General features: G+C 38.7%; 1 protein-coding gene across 9 annotated transcripts in view; it reads right to left on the bottom strand.

Moving 5' to 3' along the window:
- Positions 1 to 19,145, bottom strand: part of LOC121505164 (pleckstrin homology domain-containing family A member 5-like) — a 296,479-nt gene that overhangs the window by 71,204 nt on the left and 206,130 nt on the right. For 6 of the 9 annotated variants that reach the window (XM_041780235.1, XM_041780239.1, XM_041780237.1 and 3 more), the window contains exons 5-6: positions 9,446 to 9,499; positions 44 to 224 (exon numbers count right to left, since the gene is read on the bottom strand). In XM_041780235.1, the coding sequence (XP_041636169.1) occupies positions 44 to 224; positions 9,446 to 9,499 (235 nt within the window). The remainder of the gene's footprint in view (positions 1 to 43; positions 225 to 9,445; positions 9,500 to 19,145) is intronic. The other 3 variants (XM_041780236.1, XM_041780243.1, XM_041780244.1) reach the window with 1 other exon arrangement.

Below are 19,145 nucleotides of genomic sequence, written 5' to 3'. Positions count from 1 at the left end.
CTGGTCCAAAAGCTGCAAAGATATCTCAGAGAAGAAAACTGACCCGTGTGGATGATGTGGAGGTGGTGGTGGTGGTTCCTGTGGTGACTGTGGTGGCTGGGCTGCCTGGGAAGGTGCTGTAGTCAGAACCACCGGTGTAGTTTGATGCCTCGCTCATGGTGCTCATGGGACGTTCCTTCTTGTCGCTGCTGCTGCCCTGCTCTGATGAAGCCTTGGGGGCCGGCCTGCATAAAGAGGGAGGGAGATTACTTAGCATTTAACTTTATATATCACACAACTAAACCATGCAACACTTTAAGGAAGAGGTAAAATAAGAGGGACAGGGTTTCTTAAGTTTGAGTGCCTTCAGATGTAAACAGCTCAAAGTGTGATTGAAGATGGCAGGTGTGAATGTGCCCTTGGTTAAATGAGTTCATTCAGTCAAAATAATTGTTTGCAGGTAGAGGCAATGCTGGATGCTGTATCTTAACTGAGTGTTCCTCCAGAATGACTGAGAGGAGTCGCTAATCCTGAGACAGAATTTGTCTTAACAACAATCCGAGCAGCCAATTAGCCCGACCCTCCATCTCATCAAGCAGACCCTATCTTCTCTCTCTTAATGACACACTATCTCTGTCGAGGTCATTAACGAGAGGGACGATGAGATTGAGAGGCAGCAGAGTGGGAGGTAACGGAGACGAGGAGATAAAGAAAGTGAGAATGTGAAGGAAGAGAGTCGGCAGCATGAATCACAGCGATTATTCTCCGGGCGTCACCTCTGATGTATGCCTCGCCGTCAGACCAATTTAAATGGCCTGCCAACCCAGCCTGACAAATTGAACCAGCTCAAAGTTTTTGCCCCTTCGTCTGGTGGAAGGACAACAGCTAATGTGAGGAGAAGAAAGTTCAAGGTGTGATTAAAACTTCCAGACAGTGACAGCTTTATCTCTGCTCCAAGGTCAGCAGAACAGACGCTAATCAGCTCAGAGGAACTCATTGTCCACCTTGTTATTGTTGTTGACACCGACAACACACGTTTTTTATGACGTCTGCTCAGTGTGGAGCTGGGGCTGCTGTCATTCCCCCCGGATAATTCTGAGGAGAGTCTGGGCTGGGGCATCTTTATAGGGGTCTTACTTTATGGGTTTAAAGTGACACATCCTCTGGGAAACAATATAAAACCTGCAGCTCGAGATAAAACTTGAGCTTAAAGAATTTATTAACAAAAGAGAGCTTCAGAATTAAATAACGGACTATCACAGGTGACCTCCTGGAATATATATATATATATTCATATATACAGTGCTTAAAAAATTTATTAGACCACCACCCAAAGTATGGTTTATGCCACAGCTGCCCTAAATTAACAGCATTGGTAATTACCAAAATCATGTTTTATGTTTCTGCAATGGTTAATACACCAATAAGTAGAAGCTCTTTAACTGAAATAATATTTTTAATGCTAAAATATAATTATTATTGTTATCCATGAATTTTTAAATTTACTGATTTACTGGTTGAATGTTATGCTTGATTCATTTTTTTAATTCTAAGAGAAGCCAAGTGAGCCGGCTCAAACTTGGGTATGAAAAGGTGAATTCAGTTTGAAATTCCTCATTCCTGTTCAAAATAGTAAAATGTCGAGAGCTCACTGAAAATGAAAGAGTCCACATTAAAGCACTTCATGATGCTAGATGGTCTCTTAGACAGGTGGTCTAACAAATTTGTTAAGCACTGTGTGTGTGTATATATATATATTTAACAAAAATATCGCAACATATCGCCTTGCTCATAGTACCACAATATATCACAATATATCGATATTGGCACCCCTGTATCGCGATATGTATCGTATCACCAAATCCTTGCCAAGACACACCCCTATTTGAGATGCACTTTATACCTAGGAATTTGGCTCCATCTTACATACCAGTGTGAACAACATACCTGTATAAAATGCAAAAACATGCATTGTCATGACCTTATGTTCAGCCTGATTTATCCCTTTTTAATGCATTTCACATCATAAAAGGATGCATGGCAACCCAGACCGGGCTACTGTTGCCATTATTATCATTTTTTTCTCCCCTATTAGGGCTGTAATTGCACATCTAAAAAAAACAATGGCTAAGTACAGAAAGCTTATGGAGTTCTAGTTTGATGATCACCTGTTCTGCTGGCGTGAAAACCAATAAGATGGCTCTTTTCAGCATAACTCTTGATCCTTTTTTCATTTCATTCATTATTCTGCACAGCGCGTATCTTAAATAAAAGCACATTTTATCACTCATAATTTATCACGTACTAAAGCACTGTAATTTCATCAAATCAGCATGCTGGAAGCAGAATAATTGGCACGTTGGCCATTTAAATGCCCTGCAGCACATCAGCAGCTTTTCTATATTCTTCACTGGCAGCTGTGATAATCAACCTTTCTGCATTTCAGCTGACTCTGCAACTTTTAGCTCCCCGAAGATGGATGGAAAACCCCAAAGTGTGCAAATTAAAGAATATATAAAGTCACATATCAAATGGAAACGTTGGTTTACTCTCATGTCAATACATCGCAAATATACAAGTCTGTTTAAACGCTGGGAACGACCTCTAAAAAAAAAACGTTTAACGAGAGGGTTTAAAATGTGCTTACACTAAAGTAATTCTAATAATGCAAGTTTATTAAAGTGACTACAGCAGTTTCCATCTTTAAATTTGGCCTGTTGGCTTGTTGCATTTGATGCAAAGCTCTTAATGGGGTAAATGTGAGCTAAGGGATCTGCAGAGGTATAGTATCATGAGTACTCTTAAAGGCTAAGCAGCATTTTAGGGCACTTTAGAGACCTGCAGAACCAGCCTAATTTTGACTCAGTGTTCCTCTGTCTGTTGTGCAAATAAAACTATGATTATTCTTTCATTAGGGAGGCTTTGCTCTAAAGAAACTCCATTTGTTGCAGGTTTATGTAGCCTTATATTCACATTCCTGTGAAAAGAAAAGAAAAGAAAGAAAAAAAAAAAAGTTTGACTAGCCCCTGCACGAAACTCCCTTCCAGTCCAGAATACAGTATGTCTCAAGTACATTTCAATACAAATGCTCGGATTTCAGACATTAATGTCCAGGGAAAATGTTTGTGAAGTTAGAAAGTACAATCAAGGAGTCACCAGCATTTACAACCCACTACGAAAAAGTTGGGGTGCTGTGTGAAATGTAAAAGAAAACAGAACAAATATTTTATTCACACATTCTGATGTTAAAACTGAGACATTTTACCATTTCATGAATATTTTAGCTCATTTCAAATTTGATGGCAGCAAAACATCTAAAAAAAGTAGGGACAGGGCCATGTTTACCATGTTTACCAGTCTTGTTTGACATAGGATTCTAGCTGCTCAACAATTCTGGGTCTTCATTGCTGGATTTTTCCTTAATGATGCTCCAATGTTCTATATTGGTGAAAGGTTTGGACTGCAGGCAGGCCAATTCAGCACCTGGACTCTCCTACTGTGAAGCCCTGCCGTTGTGATGGATGTGGTACGTGGTTTAGCATTGTCTTGCTGAAATGTTCAAGGCCTTTCCTGAAAGAGACGTTCTCTTGATGGGAGCATATGTTTCTCTAGAACTGCTATGTACTTTTTGATAGAGCCTTTCCCCATAAGTAAGCTACCATTACCATAGGCATTAATGCAACCTCATACCACAGTGTTTCTGAATCCTGTTCACAAATGGCTTCTTTAACGCATGATTCAACTTTCACTTACATTTGTAGATGGCATTGGGAACTGTGTTTTGGAAGCGCTCTTGAGCCCAAGAAGTGATTTCCAGTACAGAACCATGCCTCTTTTTAATGCAGTGCCACCTGACGGCCCCAAGATCACAAGCATCCAGTACTGACCTTCAGCCTTGTCCCTTGCTCACAGAGATTTCTCCAGATTCTATGAATCTTTTGATGATATTATTGTAGATGGCAGGATATTCAAAGTCTTCCCAATATTACACTGAGGAACATTTTTCTGATTTAATCCACAATTTCTAGACAGTTTTTCCACAGACCATCTTTACTTCTGAGAGACTCTGCCTCTCTAAAATGCTCCTTTTATACCTAGTCATGTTACTGACCTGTTGCCAATTAACATATTAAGTTGTAAAATGCTCCTCCAGCTGTTTTTATTAGTACCACTTAATTTTCCAGCCTTTTCTTGGCCTGTCTCTGCTTTTTTGAGAAGCATTACTGCCATCAAATTCAAAACGAGCTATTTTTTCATGATATGGTAAAATCTCTCAGTTTCAACATCTGTTGTTCATGTTCTACTGTGAAAGAAATACGGGTTTAAGAGATTTGACAATTCAGTTTTTATTTACATTTTACACAGTGCCCCAACTTTTTTGGAATTGAGGTTGTATTGTGTTTCGATGAGACATCTGCAGAGTGACATATATTCCTTAGTAATATTCATCCCATTTAACATACTTTCCAAAGGCCCTTCTTTAACTCATCTAGCGCTGTGTGAGGATGTTTAAATGTCTAAGCATGTGGGTGCATGAACACCAGTCAGCCAAAGCATCCTGAAACCGTCATTATCTAACGGCAAAAGCTCAAGAATTTCAAGCAAGAATGACCGACTCATTATGGAATATTTTTCGGCTGAAGCAGCTACAAAATAGTCTGTTATTTGTGTGTGTGGAAGTGAAGGCATTTAGACAACTAACACAGTGAGGTATTGTTGCCAGAGGCGGATGTTGTGAAATTGCTCCCATTTCGTGGCTGTGTCAGTGACACTGAATCGCTGGCCAATTGACTGTGAGTGAGAGAGAAGGCCTTCACTTGCCTGCAGTAACAAGAGCCCTACATCTAAAGTAGGCTGACTAACAAACACAGTGAGAATCACACGGCTAACCCTGTGGTTTCCCCATTTTTCCGCTCTCCTCTCTGTCTCATCTAGTCTGTTTCTTCATCCCTCACTCCTGCAGTAAACGGATCCTTTATTAACCTCTCCTCCTTAAACTCGTCCCTGTTTGTTCTCATTTCTCTGATCAAACCGGTTCCTGTGACATTACTGTTACTCACACATCGAAGCAGCATCAGAGAAAGCTCCAGAATAAAGTAAATGTAGTTTTACTGTGATATGTTTGAGTGCAGTTAGTCATCCTATGCACTGTGAGCATCGATGTTTATTTTCTCTGGATGTGACTGAGAGATGACTCAGCTATATGTCAAACACTTTATTCCTTCTGCACACGTGTAGTTTTAGTCAAATATAGTTTATTACTGCAGTAACACTGCACTACATAAAATACAAGCTTTAAAAACGACCATGTTTATAAGGTCAGTCCTGAAAAAATGAATATGGCAATATCACAGGTTTTATGAGTTAAGAATCATGGACTGCAATGTTTGTGATCAATTTAGATATTTAACACCAAGAAAAAGTAGTTACAACAGATCTTAAAAAGGCTAATTAGGGCCCAAGCATCAAACCTCAAAGCAAGGACCCTACTGAAATCTTAGTTGTTATTAATATTAGGGTAATTGTTGTCCCCAAATGTGATAAAGAGGACTGAGTAAAAGCTACATGCATGAAAATTGGCACCCATATGAACCAGGTCTAGACAAAAATAAAAGTCTCTTGGGACCATCCTCTAAAATGTACAGGAAATGCATGACAAACAGCTAAAGGTCAAATTTTGGCATTTTCGCCGATGGACAGGTTTTACATTTTAATGAACTCGTCCAAGGGATTTTATCTGATTGACAAAAAAATCTTTTGTGTTTATTCTAGACATGATGAAGATCAAAATTTATTAAAAGCTTGAGTTTTTGCCATAGCACAGAGCTGGGAGAGGAGCCCAAACTTGGGCTGTATTTTACTGTTTTTTGCAGTGTTTTCTGCACAGTAATTCCATTTAATTCTACAATGCTTATTCTAATCATCATCAAACTTCATGACAATGATCACACATTGACTCCAAATACATCGATGCATCAATATAATTACTTCGCCACACCACCCCCTTCTGCCAATTGTACATTTTTTCCTCTGAATTTAGATTTTTCCTTTAAAAACATTCAGCCCACACACACTTTTCAACCTAGGCTTATGATTTTTGGTCTGTAGGCTATATGGGTCATCACCAGACCCACAAAAAAGCCTCTAGACACATGCCCAAATCTTGACAGGAAGTCCACCAGCTTCATCTCAATTTCAAAATAAGGCATTTCTGATGGTGCTAATTGACTTTAACCTGTTAAAACTTCTGTATATTATCTTATATTTTGTTCTGTGTTCTTCCAAGGTTTCTAGCAAGACAATAGTATCACACTGAACATGGCCATACGTAAACATCTCATCATTGAGCCACCTACTGGCAAAAGGAAGTCACTTCTCTTAACTTTAACTATGACTTCATGAAACTCTATTTTGATGCTATTTTAAACACTATGTGCACGTTGCATGAAATAGAAATTGTCAGTTGATACCTCACATTTGATGCACACCTTTTCCTACGCCTTGAGGCCCAATGCTGTATGAGGCTTCAGTTAATTACCTAATGGTTAAACCCCCTATGTGTGAGAATATTTAAAGGTTTAGTTCCCAGGAATGTTGTTGCTTTAATGTTTTTGTCTGTAATCAATGACTCAGCTCCACATGAGAGCGTTCAGAGCTGTAGCTCAGAGAAAAACCCATCGTCTGCATATAAACTGTCTTATCATCAGAGAGGAAAACGTGTCTGCATAGTCACTGTGGCAGGCTGACATCTGATTTCATTTCTTCATTTCAGAGGTAATAAAAACCAACGCTGAAGGAAAAAAAGATTTAATTTGATCAGGAAGCAACAAAAAAAGAGATACTTCCTATTAAATCCAACACAGAGTTATTACTCCGAGAGCAAACTTTAACTTTCCCCGCTGCACACTGCAGACACAACCCATCAATCATACACAATATCATTTCAGCAACAGCGCAGCACAGCGGCTCATCACACAGAGTGAAATAAAGTTAGTGAGAGGGAAACAAGAGGAAAGTATTCTCACATGGAGGAATGAAGTCTTGAATTAAAGATGAAGACAGCTGAAGGCTGCTGGAGGCGTCCTGACATGTTAGATGAATGTTATTCACTGCTGGCAAAGTGTGGGATCGATGTTTGGATTAGAGTCAAATTAAAGGAAAAGATTGGCTTATTTGCTGTCTGACAGTGGAATAAGGAAAGATTTATACCATATCTGTTAGTGCAGAGTCAAGTTTTACTTGTTCAAAGAGTAATAAAACCACAAGACCACCTTTTTCAGCAGAAAACCTACTGTATGTTTATTTGTATTTAGTAGTGTTGGTTCCAGATCTTGACATCTGAGCAATCTGTGTCAGAAATCTACATAGTGACTGACCTCTACAGGTTGAAATACAGCATCTGCAACTGAAATTTTTCTGTTGGCTGATCTGGAGTCAGTTGATGCATGTAGCACCAACTGTTCCAGAGCTGTTAACTCCAACACAGCAGCCAATCAAGGACGTTTTGTGGGTTATAGCTGGCCAACCAATCATAAAAATCACACTCTAGACACTCTAGGATTGTGGGTAGTGTAGTCCTTTTCTTGAAATAAGGCTGATATCATACAAGCTTGTGGAAAACGTCTTTTCCAGCAAGAAAATTAGGGATGGACCATTTGGACTTTTGCTGCTGTCTGATAAGCACACACTTCCAAACTCATCTTTTTTTGCAGATACCAATATTAAGGTGCTGCCTACAACCTCACAATACCATAAATATATACCTGATAATTTGAAGCAAGGAAAGTAAGGGAGTGATGTGAGATCTCATGAGACTGAAACGCCACAAGATTCTTCGTCGAGGGAAAAAATATCTTGCTAAATAAAAAGGCTGCATAGAGGCAGAGCAGTAGCTCCCATTAAGTAGTCCAGTTGAACTGGAGAGTGCCCACGCAAATGCCTCTGACACTCCCGAACAATTTGTGTGGCAGGTTGTAGAGAAACGTAGCATAGCTGATCCTCCTTGACCTGTTTTACCTTTTAAGCTATTATCTATGTATACTAATATTGTGCCAATAATATCAGAAGAGAAGTACGATATAAGACTTTTGACAATATCTGATATGCCAGAATTTACAAATCTATTTTAGCTGATGCTGATTTCAACACCAATATTTTATTGTAATTCAGACCTAAAACTTCAGTCCTTTAAATACACAATTTAAAGTTTTAGGATGGAAAAATGACCAACTTTCAGTCCTTTAACCTTTTATGGGGCAAAGAACCAATGGTCGATTCAGTTAACTGCTTTTGTCAAAGACTCTGTGATTTTTCTCAGCCAATCAGTGGAGGTCAGTCAACATCACAGAATGTGAAATCAGACCATCCAACTAATAAGCAATGGCCCAGAGTGTCTCAAACTCCTCCAGAACTTGAAAAATGTCTCTTGGTCCCGGAAAAAACAGCCTAAAATCACAACTAACCATGAAAAGCTGATGAAACTCACACATGATAAAGGTGAATAGTAGCGCTTAATTTCACGAGAGTTTTGATTTACCTAGGATTTCTAGCAATTACTTTAGTTTTAAAGTGAAAAATGGAGGAACCGTATTTGGACATACACCTGTTTAGGAGTGTAAAATGTTGTCTATAAAAAACACAAGGCCACTTCATCAAGCAACCCATACTAAGGGTACTTTCTTGAAAAATAACTTACAATGTTGGCTTATAGCACTCTAGTTTAGTTGGATTTTGTCACAGGTTTATAAAAAAATCCAAGAGTGATCCACTGTAAGCTTTTACTAATTTATAGAAATTTTCGAGGTATAAATAGTAAAATAGGTGTGATTTTTGCTCCATTTTTTTCGTTAACCTTTTGACAGTTTTATTTAATACTTACTAATACTGTGGTTTATATGCGTATTTATTTTTACTGTAAACCTTATTTCTGCCAAAATTAAGTTACACACTTTACATCTTTGGTGTCTCTTTTATTTTCAGAGGAAATTTTAAGGAAAAATAAATGGTATAAATGATAAAATATGTGTAATTTTGGTCAGTTTTACAACATTAAAACAGAAACTTAAATGGAATACATCAGTTTTTATTTTTATTTTGAGCCCTATCACTGCTAAAATTCACTCATTAATTTAATTATTTAATTTAATTATTAATTATTAGCCATTTCACATCATGAAAACTACTTGCTTAGATTTGGAAAAATGTTCATTGTTAAAGTTTAAGTAACTGTATGCAAAGGTGCGTTAAAAACTTCAGAAATGCTTGTTACAGTAATAAGAAACAAGTCAGTGTCAGCATGGCAAACAAGCGAACCTCCTTAGATAAAGAAATCCACCACTAGCAACATTCTGCATGCAACTGCCGCAAGTTTTAGTTGCTGCAAAAGCAAACTTTAGTATCAGAGCAAACTTTGGTATTAAAGCATTAAAGCTGAAGCAGCGCGTTCAGCAGTGTGAAGGATCTTTACCTGTCGAGAGCCTCTGTGGGCTTGTCAGGATGAACAAGTTTTCTACAGTTCATGCTGGAAAAAGAAAAAAGGAGGGAGATAAATAATAAGAACTCAAATAAATGATGACAGAAATAAAAACATTAAAAAAGCAAAAATAAAATAAGACATGAATATCACTTGCTCCTTGCAAAGTATTCAGCAATTTCTTATAGTGCAAACCAGGAGGGGTGCTTTTTTTTTTTTTTAGCTTTTCTTCCTAATTATGTTAAACAATGCACCTTAACCATCAATTTCCAAATCTGCTCAATTTTTGAAGGCTATTTTAACCCAGCCATATGTGTTGTTGAGGAAACATAGTCTCATGATTGTCCCTTCATTTTCCAGCAAGGCTGCCCTTAAGTGTTATAAAGGTGGGAGCTTTTGGGGGCCCATGGAGGAAAGGAAAATCATGGTCCTTTTTATGATCATGTTGAAATAGACCATTTGGAAACTAATGTTTGACTGCAGCTAAGCATGATGTGCACAAACATCAGGATTCCAAAGAATAAAGTAGAAGGAGCTTAGAGGGAAATTTAATTCATTAATTGTGAACAGAGGCAAAAAAAGATGAAAATGGTCAAATATTGGTTTAAAGATGTGGTAAAAAGTGGTTAGAGGAATGCAAAAACTGGTCAAAAGAGGCATAAATGGGATAGCAGAAGCAAAAACCACATAAGAAAGGTAAAAAGAGGCAAAATGGATGGGAAGAAAAATGGTGAAAAGTGGTTAAAAAGAGCCAAAAATGGTTTAAAAGAGGGAAAAATAGGCAAAAAAGGCAAAAATGAGATAGGAAGCAAAAATGGGATGATAGAGATAAAATTAAATTAAAATCAACTCAAACCTTTATTTATTCTTGAAAGGACATTAAGTTTCCCTCTTTTCTAGTGTCATTGAGATAACAAGCGCATTATGAAAAAAGGGATAATAGAGACAAAAATAGGATAGCTAAAATAATGAGCTAAACAAAGCCAAAAGTGGCTGATGTAAAAGTTGGTAAGAAAAAAAGTGGCAAAAATTGCTAAAATGGGATAAAGAAACAAAGACAGGATAGCAGCGAAATTGGCTTAGAAAGTCAAGAAGGAGAAAAAACTAGCAAAAAAAAAAAGTGAAAAATAGTTGAAAAGTACCAAAAATGAGTTGAAAGGGGCAAAATATGCGAAAATTGCAACAAATGAGTTGGGAGGAAAAAACGAGATATTGTGGAGACAAAAATGGGCCAATCAAAGCCAAAATTGGCTGGAAACAAAAGGTGAAAAGCGGTCAAAAAGTGGCAAAAATAGGCAAAAGTTGCTAAAATGGATCAAAAGACAAAAAAATGTAAAACAGCAGCAAAAATTGGATTAAAGAAAAGGGGCAAAAATGACAAGGAAAAGGTGAAAAGCAGTTAAAAAGTGCTAAAAAGGGGTTAAAAGGGGCAAAAGTGAGTTAAGATGAAAAAATGGGTTATAAGTGTAAAGCAAATCACAAAAATGGGCAGAACAGTAATGAAAAGAGGTTTAAAAGTGAAATAGATAAGTAAGTTGGGCATCAGAACCCAACAATACCTTCACACACTTTTCAGCTCAGCTGCTTTTCAGGGTCTAACTCGTCCATATGAAAATGTGGAGCTTTCGTTGTCGAACCTAAACCTCTTTGTTCTCTTTTAATATCAATCTAGCCATGTCTGGCTCCAGGGGATCTGATTATTAATTTAAAACTGAGCTATTTTTCCATCAGCTTTCCTGCCATGTCTTTGATCAGCTCATCAGCCCACCATCTTTCAGAGAGACCCCCATTAGCTCGACATAAGCAGCTCTGCTTCTCTCTTTTTAGTTGTTCTTGTTGGTCTGTCGGCTGCGATCCTCCTCCGTTTTCATATTTTTGTGTTGTTTGAACAGTCAGACATGTGAGAGGAATCAGTGAATTATTAACAGAAGAGACAGATGGAGGAAGCAGGAAGAGAGACAGAAAAAGGCCGAGTGTCAGAAACGGTCCAGACAAACCCTTTAAAAACCCTTCCTTCTTCTTAACTCGTGAGGATGGAGTGAGCAGAGAGCTTTAACAAAACACCAGGGACATGAACAGAACAAGATATTAACAAGATGAAAATATCACAAAACAGCAAAACGAGGAGAGCAGACAGTCATTAATAAAAGGCGAGCTGCGGAGGAGAACAGTACACCCTGGTGAGATGAGAGGAGAGAAACTACCCTCAGGGGACACATAGAAACTTTCTGCTTTTATAAAAGTCTTCATTTAAACTTCTGCACAGTGAGTGACATTTGAATGGAGGAAGAACAGACTTTACTTAAGAGCCTGAGGCGGAAAAAGAGGGGAAATTAATCTGGGATAGACTGATGTGAAGGCGGAGATGGTCAATAACACAAAGAGGGAAAATGGAAGCACACTATTTACATTAAAACTATTATCATTCACTTACAACCATGACATTTCTACAGGGATAACCAGGTTAACGTGACCTTAACATGGGTGTATTTGGTCAAATCACAGGTGCGTAGTGTGTATGTGTCTTGTTGCTCAAACAGGGTGGTGGCACAGAGAGAAAAGATGTTATTTCCTGATTGTTTCACAGCAGTTAAAGGCCGACACCTCTGCACAACCATGAAGGAAGATGCAGGATTTAGTTTATTTCCTTTTAAAGGAATGTGTATGGTTCTTCCACACGCTACTGAAGTTCCTCTTTGTTAAATGAAATAGTTGTTAAATGCCAATATGTCTTTTTTTTCAAACTTTAATCATCCAATCCACCAAACACCAAACAAGAATCAATGACAGAATAAGCTAGCAGAGGAGATTTGGTAAATTTTTCCTGGGCACAACCCACATACTCAGCTCTGCTGCTCATCCTACAAATGCATGTTCCCACAAATGTGGCACCATTCAAATGGGCAATAAACAGGCTTTCCAACTTTATAAAGATTTTTGAAGAAGCATTGTTACAACAACAACAAAAAAAAAATCTACCGAACACAAATGTTCTTACTTTTTGTGACTGGTTTAGATGGGTTCCACCAACATCAATCCTCTTCCTACTTTCACATCTACCAAGCAGCTCAGAGGATGAAATGGGTCTGTGTTGCATGGATTGAACCGCTTTTCAACAGACGGGTGATGTTTAGGATTGACTTCTACTCACTGGTGGGTACCCAGTACTCCGGCACAGGCGCTTCAGACTTAGGTATGATTCACATGGATAAAATAAACCAGATTTTGGGGTCAAGTGTGCTTGGATCTGGATGTCAAATTGGGTTTAAAGTCATGTAGGGTGTAGGCAGCCTTAGCTGGATGGTTGACTCATTGAGCCAACATTGAGTGTGGCTCAAGAAATTTTAACCCATTGCAAATGGTGAGCTCATGGCATTTTATGTTCTTGAGCTTTCTGACACAAACACAACAGTCTCTAATACTTAAGTTCATAAACTCCAATCTCAGTGAGAAATCAAGTTCAGCTGAGGCCGTTTAGACTCACAGAGAGCATTTACAACCCTTCACTGAACATCACCAGTCCATATAATATTTACCAAAACCATCAGTGTGAAAAATATCTGCTCTGCTGATTCTCACTGAAACTTCTTCTGCTGTAAAAGATGCTGGAGGGGATTACTGGAAATCATTTAATGCTGTGCACACGTGGCTGAGTGCCAGAGGACAGACCGACTTGTTGGAATAATACCTGCCATTGATTATAAATACTAGAGTCCAGGTCGGATAAACGGAGCTGGAGAAACACTCCCTTACTTACCCTTGGTCTGATTGCAGGTGATTGCATCAGGCCTGAGAAAACATCTGTAAACATGGTGTTTGGTTTTGATATGATGTTTGCACCAAAGCTTCCCTTATGTTGACTTCAAAAAAGTACATCTCTGCAAAAGTAACACAACTTCAACTCCTCTTTTGACATGATTTTAAAGAGCCTTTAGCACAGGGGAGGATGCACGTGAGCAGAACACCGCTGGTTGACTGAATTCATCCTTCCATAGGGCAGACATATTTGTCCATGTTACTCACTACAAAATTCAGCCTAACAGATATAAAATAAGACTGGATGTTTATCTAAATTTCTGCTGTTAGCATGAAGCCTCTTTCAGAGAAAATAGTCCCCGTATTTCAAACACTCAAATCCTCGCTCATTAAAGCGTGATTATTCCCCATGCAGTCACATCCAGGAGCTTGTGAGACCAAATCACAGCAAAGCGTGTTTTTAGCAGCTCCTTGATGATCATTTGAATCACCTCGCCGCTGTTCTGGGAAAATCTGAAGGGCGCTCTCAGACAGAGAACATCCTGAGCCCGGCGGGGAGGCTTAGGGCTTTTTCTCATTTATTTTCATATTCATTTAAAACTTTGAGAGGAAGGGAGACGAAGTAAAGAGGCTCCAGGGCTCATGAGGCACTGAGGTGCCTTTATTCTACGACTAAAGCAGAGAGGGTGCTGCGGGTTTCACTGCAGATGATACTTCATAACACCTGAACTGTTCATTTATAAAGGCCCTTTAAGTGCATTTCCATCCAATTAGAAAAAGTCAAGACTTGATCCACAATCATGACGGACTACACCGTGGCACCTCACCAATCATCGTGACTGTAACAAGGCTGTAAACGAATATTTACGGCTGATGCTGACAGCAGTTATTACCGTGATCACGTGCTCTTCATGTCTCTCCCCAGCTCTCTCATCCCTGTTTGTGATTCTGTCCACTGTCAATAAAAGCATAAAAAGCCCACAAATAAAAATCTTAATCTGTTTAACAAAGGTTTCTTTATAACATCAGAGTGCCTTGGATCAGTTTTGACTGCCATCCTTACCTTGGAGTCTATTTGCAAATAATCTGGCAAGTCATTAATTCTTCTTTTGCTGAAAATAAACCAACTGAATCTCTTAAAGCCATACAAATGGTACAGCCCCACTGGATTTATCAGTAGCCACTGAAGATTTGCTCCAGGTCTATTTTCACTGCCAAATCAGTCCACTCAGATCAGAATAAATAGGTGAAAGAACGTCCAATCAACTTCAAATCATGACAAAATGCACAGACTCCTGATAATAATTTATCACTACATCAACATTTTGTCTCACGCTGCATGTTAGCAGTCAGAGGGTCACCTCGGAGTTAACCTTTGAGGTAAAAAACCACATAGTTTTACATGAACCCCACATCCTTTGTAGCAAACGTCAACCTTCTGATGTACTCACCCATGGCAGACCAAACATCACAGAATAACATTGAAATGAACTGAAAATCAACCCCAGAAAGGAAAAATAATTTGTCCTGCATGAACTTGTAGTTCTTCTGTGATCTTGTGATCTCGAGTTTCTGGCTGCACAGAGCTCCAGAAATGTTCCCAATGTGAGATTTTTGGTTGGAGCAAAGCCAGCATGCCTGGAATGTGGCACAAGTGGAGTATGTGGAATTTGAGGGTGCAGTCTTAAAGCCTTAATCTTAGAGTTAAGTCTTTGCAAACCAGTGTTTGCATCCAGGTGAAATATTGTAGATTTGTGTGATAAATACATGTTTGAAAATTAGCACTATCCTTATGTTCTGCATTGCACATCGCATTTGCATCTAGTCCTGTGTTTAGATGGTTTGCATGCTATCTAAGCATGCATTCTTCCCTCCAGTGATGTTACATGTTATGATATTAACAAAACAGCTCTTCTTTGAGTTACGATTAACCAAAATTTGCATCACTGTTTGATGACCAATCTTGCTTTTACAAAAGCCATAAAACACTGGATCAATCCATAGATTAAGGCCAGAGTTACAAGCTGGTATGTGGCTGGAGTATGCCTTTGTATGAGTGTGTACTTTTAAATTAGTTGAACTGAAGTTTAAAGTAAAGACATTTCACTTTCAAGCATCGTCTTCACACCAGTCAGGGTGCAAAAAACGTAAAACTCTCATTAGCAGCTTCACTGCAGTTAAACAGGAGCTGCTGTCTCACCTAATCTCTGCTCAACAAGTTTAAAAATACAAACCATGCACACCTCATTTACATAACTCACACACACCTCGCTAACAAGAGTGTGACAGAGGAGATAATTGGGATGGGAGATGAATGGTGGCGTGAATGTGATGGAGGGAGAAGAGGAGAGAGCAGCACTGCTGAACTTGTTAGCAGTAAAACAGAGAGTGTTAAACTCTGTGTTAATGTGTGTGTGTTTTGGGTGGGTATCTCAGGCTCGCAGCTCAGAGACGGGGAGGATTCAAACAGTATCCTGATGACTCTTTTGGAGGTGGAGCGTGTAATTGCTACAGTTTGTTTCTCTCTTTCAGAAGCCTGGCTCCTAAATTTCATTTCGATGCCGTCATCCTGACTTTTTTGTTGTTCGCTACTTTCTCTCTCGGGGAGTGGAGGGTAGTTTCTCCGTGAGAGATGTGAGAGCACAGAACCACAGAACGGATCCTATTTTGGAGCTGACGGGTAGAGAGAACTCAGCAGTCAGTCATTCTGACAGCAGAGAGCCAGGAAAGAAGAAACATTCATAGAGTTTTCTGTTTTGGTTTGTGAGTTCGTAGCATGGAGGCTATAAACAAACCAAACAGAGCTGCAGTGATACAGAGAGGGCCGCACAGAGAGACAGAAAGAAGAGGATTCATCAGACGGACAAAGATGGATGTACAGACAGAGGGGAGCAAAGACACAGACGAATCAGTAGTGGCATTCACAGACGAAGGGCGTTTTCAAGTTACATGCCTTCCCTACACTAGTCTGCTTTATCAGTGGGGATGCTGAGTCAGCATTTACATTATTGTTCTTTGTGTCGGCCATTATTATTCTTCTATCTAATCCTTCAGACTTTATCGTATTGACACAATTCAGGCTTAATAAATTTCAGCTTCTTTCAGGTTCTTTTGCTCTTACTTTTCACAATTCCAACTTCTATACTTTTTCAATTATTTAACATTATGTAACAATGTTATACAGATGGGAAAGTTCCACAAATTTTCACTCTCTTCAACTCTTTCCAACTTTGGCTATTCTTATGCTATTCAAACCACATCAGCATTAGACTCTTCATCTTTTTCGGCTTTTTGCAGCTATCTCTAAAACTTTTTTCTGCTATTAATACTTTTTCAACTATTTTGCTTTTTACAAAAACTTTTTAACATTATTTGAAATGGGAAAACTCTTTGAATCCTCTTGAACTCCCCCGACTTCTAAGGCTTATAACTTCAGCTTACCTCAACATACAGACTTCATTCTTTCTTAAAAATACAGACAAAATCTTCAGCTATTTAATGATGATTCACATTATTGATATCTTTTAAAGATTTTTAATAATCAATGATCAAACTTTATGCAGATTTTGGTTCTCTCCAGATTTTACAATGGGTGTGTATGGGGTGGAACCTTCAGGCTGGAGTGCTCTGATGTCATCAGGAGAGTGCTGAAGTATTTTCTAAATGACAAAAACTTCCTGAACAAACTGTATTTCTGAAAAATATGTTTGGTCCACAGAAACCATTCAAACTTTAAAATGTAGCCACATATCTCCTCTTCTTCTCAAAAAGGATTTGAGGTCAAAAGGATAAAAAGTTTTTACACAGTAAGCTTAGAAGCGTGACCAACACCCCTTCAGCTCTCATCTACTGTAATGATATTTCTGGACAGAAAATCCTGAGCGAATGCTTACTGAACCTCTTTTTTAAACTCACAGTAGAACATACATTTCTCGCTTCTTAGACATCAAAAATATACCACTGGGTTCAGCAACTCCTGCTGGTTCTCGGGGTGTCCTTGTTTTTCTTATAGCATTCACAGCTAAAGCTTGAATTGACATCATTTCAGTGCATTTTCTGCCCTCACAAGTAAGATTTCTGACCTCTTTTCCTCCTTGAAACTCACAGCTGTAACTGATTTGCTTTGATCTTTGATCATTAATTAGCGAGGCAACTGCTTGAACGCACAAAAATCCCAAACACATACTCTCCAACTCTGTAACTTTGTTTAAATCTTCAACCTTTATATTTTATTTAAACTTTAAAGGTTTTCAGGCTTCTACCTCACAATTGTTTCCCAAATCCTTCCCCTGTCCCACTCCTCCTCCTCATCATCATCATCTAATAAGACACCTTCTCCTCCTCCTCAATCCTCTCATCCATTGCTGTCCTCGCCATCTCTCCATTAAGTGCAAAAGCATTTTTATTGGGTTAGTAACATTGCTCTGTTCCTGGGCAGATGTGTGTATGCAATCCTATCCAGTAGGTGGCAGTATACATGTCGCTCGTTTGCAAATCTGCCAAAAAAGAAATAAAGGAAACGGCTTTTCCAAATGTACCAATAGCACCAAGATCAGCTCATTCAATGTGTAATCCTGTTTGACAATAAACCTGACATGTTAAAAAATTGAGGACTGATTTGTCGAATTGATGAGTAATGAAAAAAGTCTGCAGGGGGATCTGTTCATTAACCATGACATGAATAAAGGCCCCCCTGAGGTCCAATTCTGACTGCAACCGTGCAGATTTATCCCTGATTTAACCTCCAAGCAATTGGAGGACATTCTGGTTTGTGGCTTCAGTTGTTATGAAAGATTGCTGCAGATTATCTTTTAATGTGAAGCTTATAAAAATCAAATCTTTAACCTCCCTTAAGGTTTGCAGACTCATCATTATTACATAAAAGATATTACACTTTCGGGATTTATAGTCTGGATGATGACAGCAGCGCTTAACCTGCTGGATCACAAATGACCACGATAATATGGATGGTGATTCTGCTCTGAAGTTGTCAAAAGTAGTTAAGGACTCGGTTACCAGCAGAAGTGAGCATCACAATCAAGAATATGAACATTAGATGTCGCTAATATTCCTAGTTGACCACACTGTACCTTTAAGTGAAGGTAAGGCTTACTCATCATCTCTAATCCTAAGAATCGTTCCTTTTGTTAAAGATTTGTTTTGGGGATTTTATGCCTATAATCTACAAGGATAAGATCATAGATAGAAATGGAAACTAAGGAAAAAGAATGAAGAACGACACGTGAAAAACAAGGTACAGGCTGGCACAGACTAAACCACTAGGTTTCAGACTTTTAACTTTTGGTATCCTAATGCTCACCCAACTGAAAATGCATTATTTATTTTGAAAGTTTTAGCGTGTATTTCCATTCTGACAGTTGCTGTGTCTTACTGTGTCGGTCTGCAATGGGGGTGTCTGAGAGCTATGGTCTGCAGCCAACCGCTTCTCGACCCACCAGTTGAGAATTAAGGGTCCACATCTGCTTGGGTATTTTTGAAACCTCAGTTTTCTCTGCATGTGTTTTGACCGTTTTGTACAAACATTAAAAAAACACTTTTTGTTAATCTCCCTAAAAGGTCAAGATTTTTAGACACTCCATTTACAGCATGGATAAGTAAATGGGGAAACAATGTTTTGGGCTTGTATTGTCACACTGTGGCTGTTTTTCCTCTTTTTGATGTCACTCAAGTGTTATGTTGTCACTTATAAGCCAACTACAAAGTTCACCTCTGGTTCATTCGAAATACTCCTAAGACACAAAACCAGACCAGGTTGAATTTCATGGCAGCAACATATCTCAAAAAGTAGAGACAGGCAAAAAAAAAGAGGCTAAAACAGCTAGATGAGCATTTTGCAAATAATTAGGGGAGTAGGCAACAGGTCGGTAACATGATTGGGTGTAAAAGGAGCATTTTATAGAGGCAGTCTCTCAGAAGC

The sequence above is a fragment of the Cheilinus undulatus genome, linkage group 23 (assembly GCF_018320785.1).
Source record: "Cheilinus undulatus linkage group 23, ASM1832078v1, whole genome shotgun sequence".
Classification (NCBI taxonomy): Eukaryota; Metazoa; Chordata; class Actinopteri; order Labriformes; family Labridae; genus Cheilinus; species Cheilinus undulatus.
Note: the sequence above shows the minus strand (reverse complement) of the source record. Positions and strands in the feature narration are given on the sequence as shown.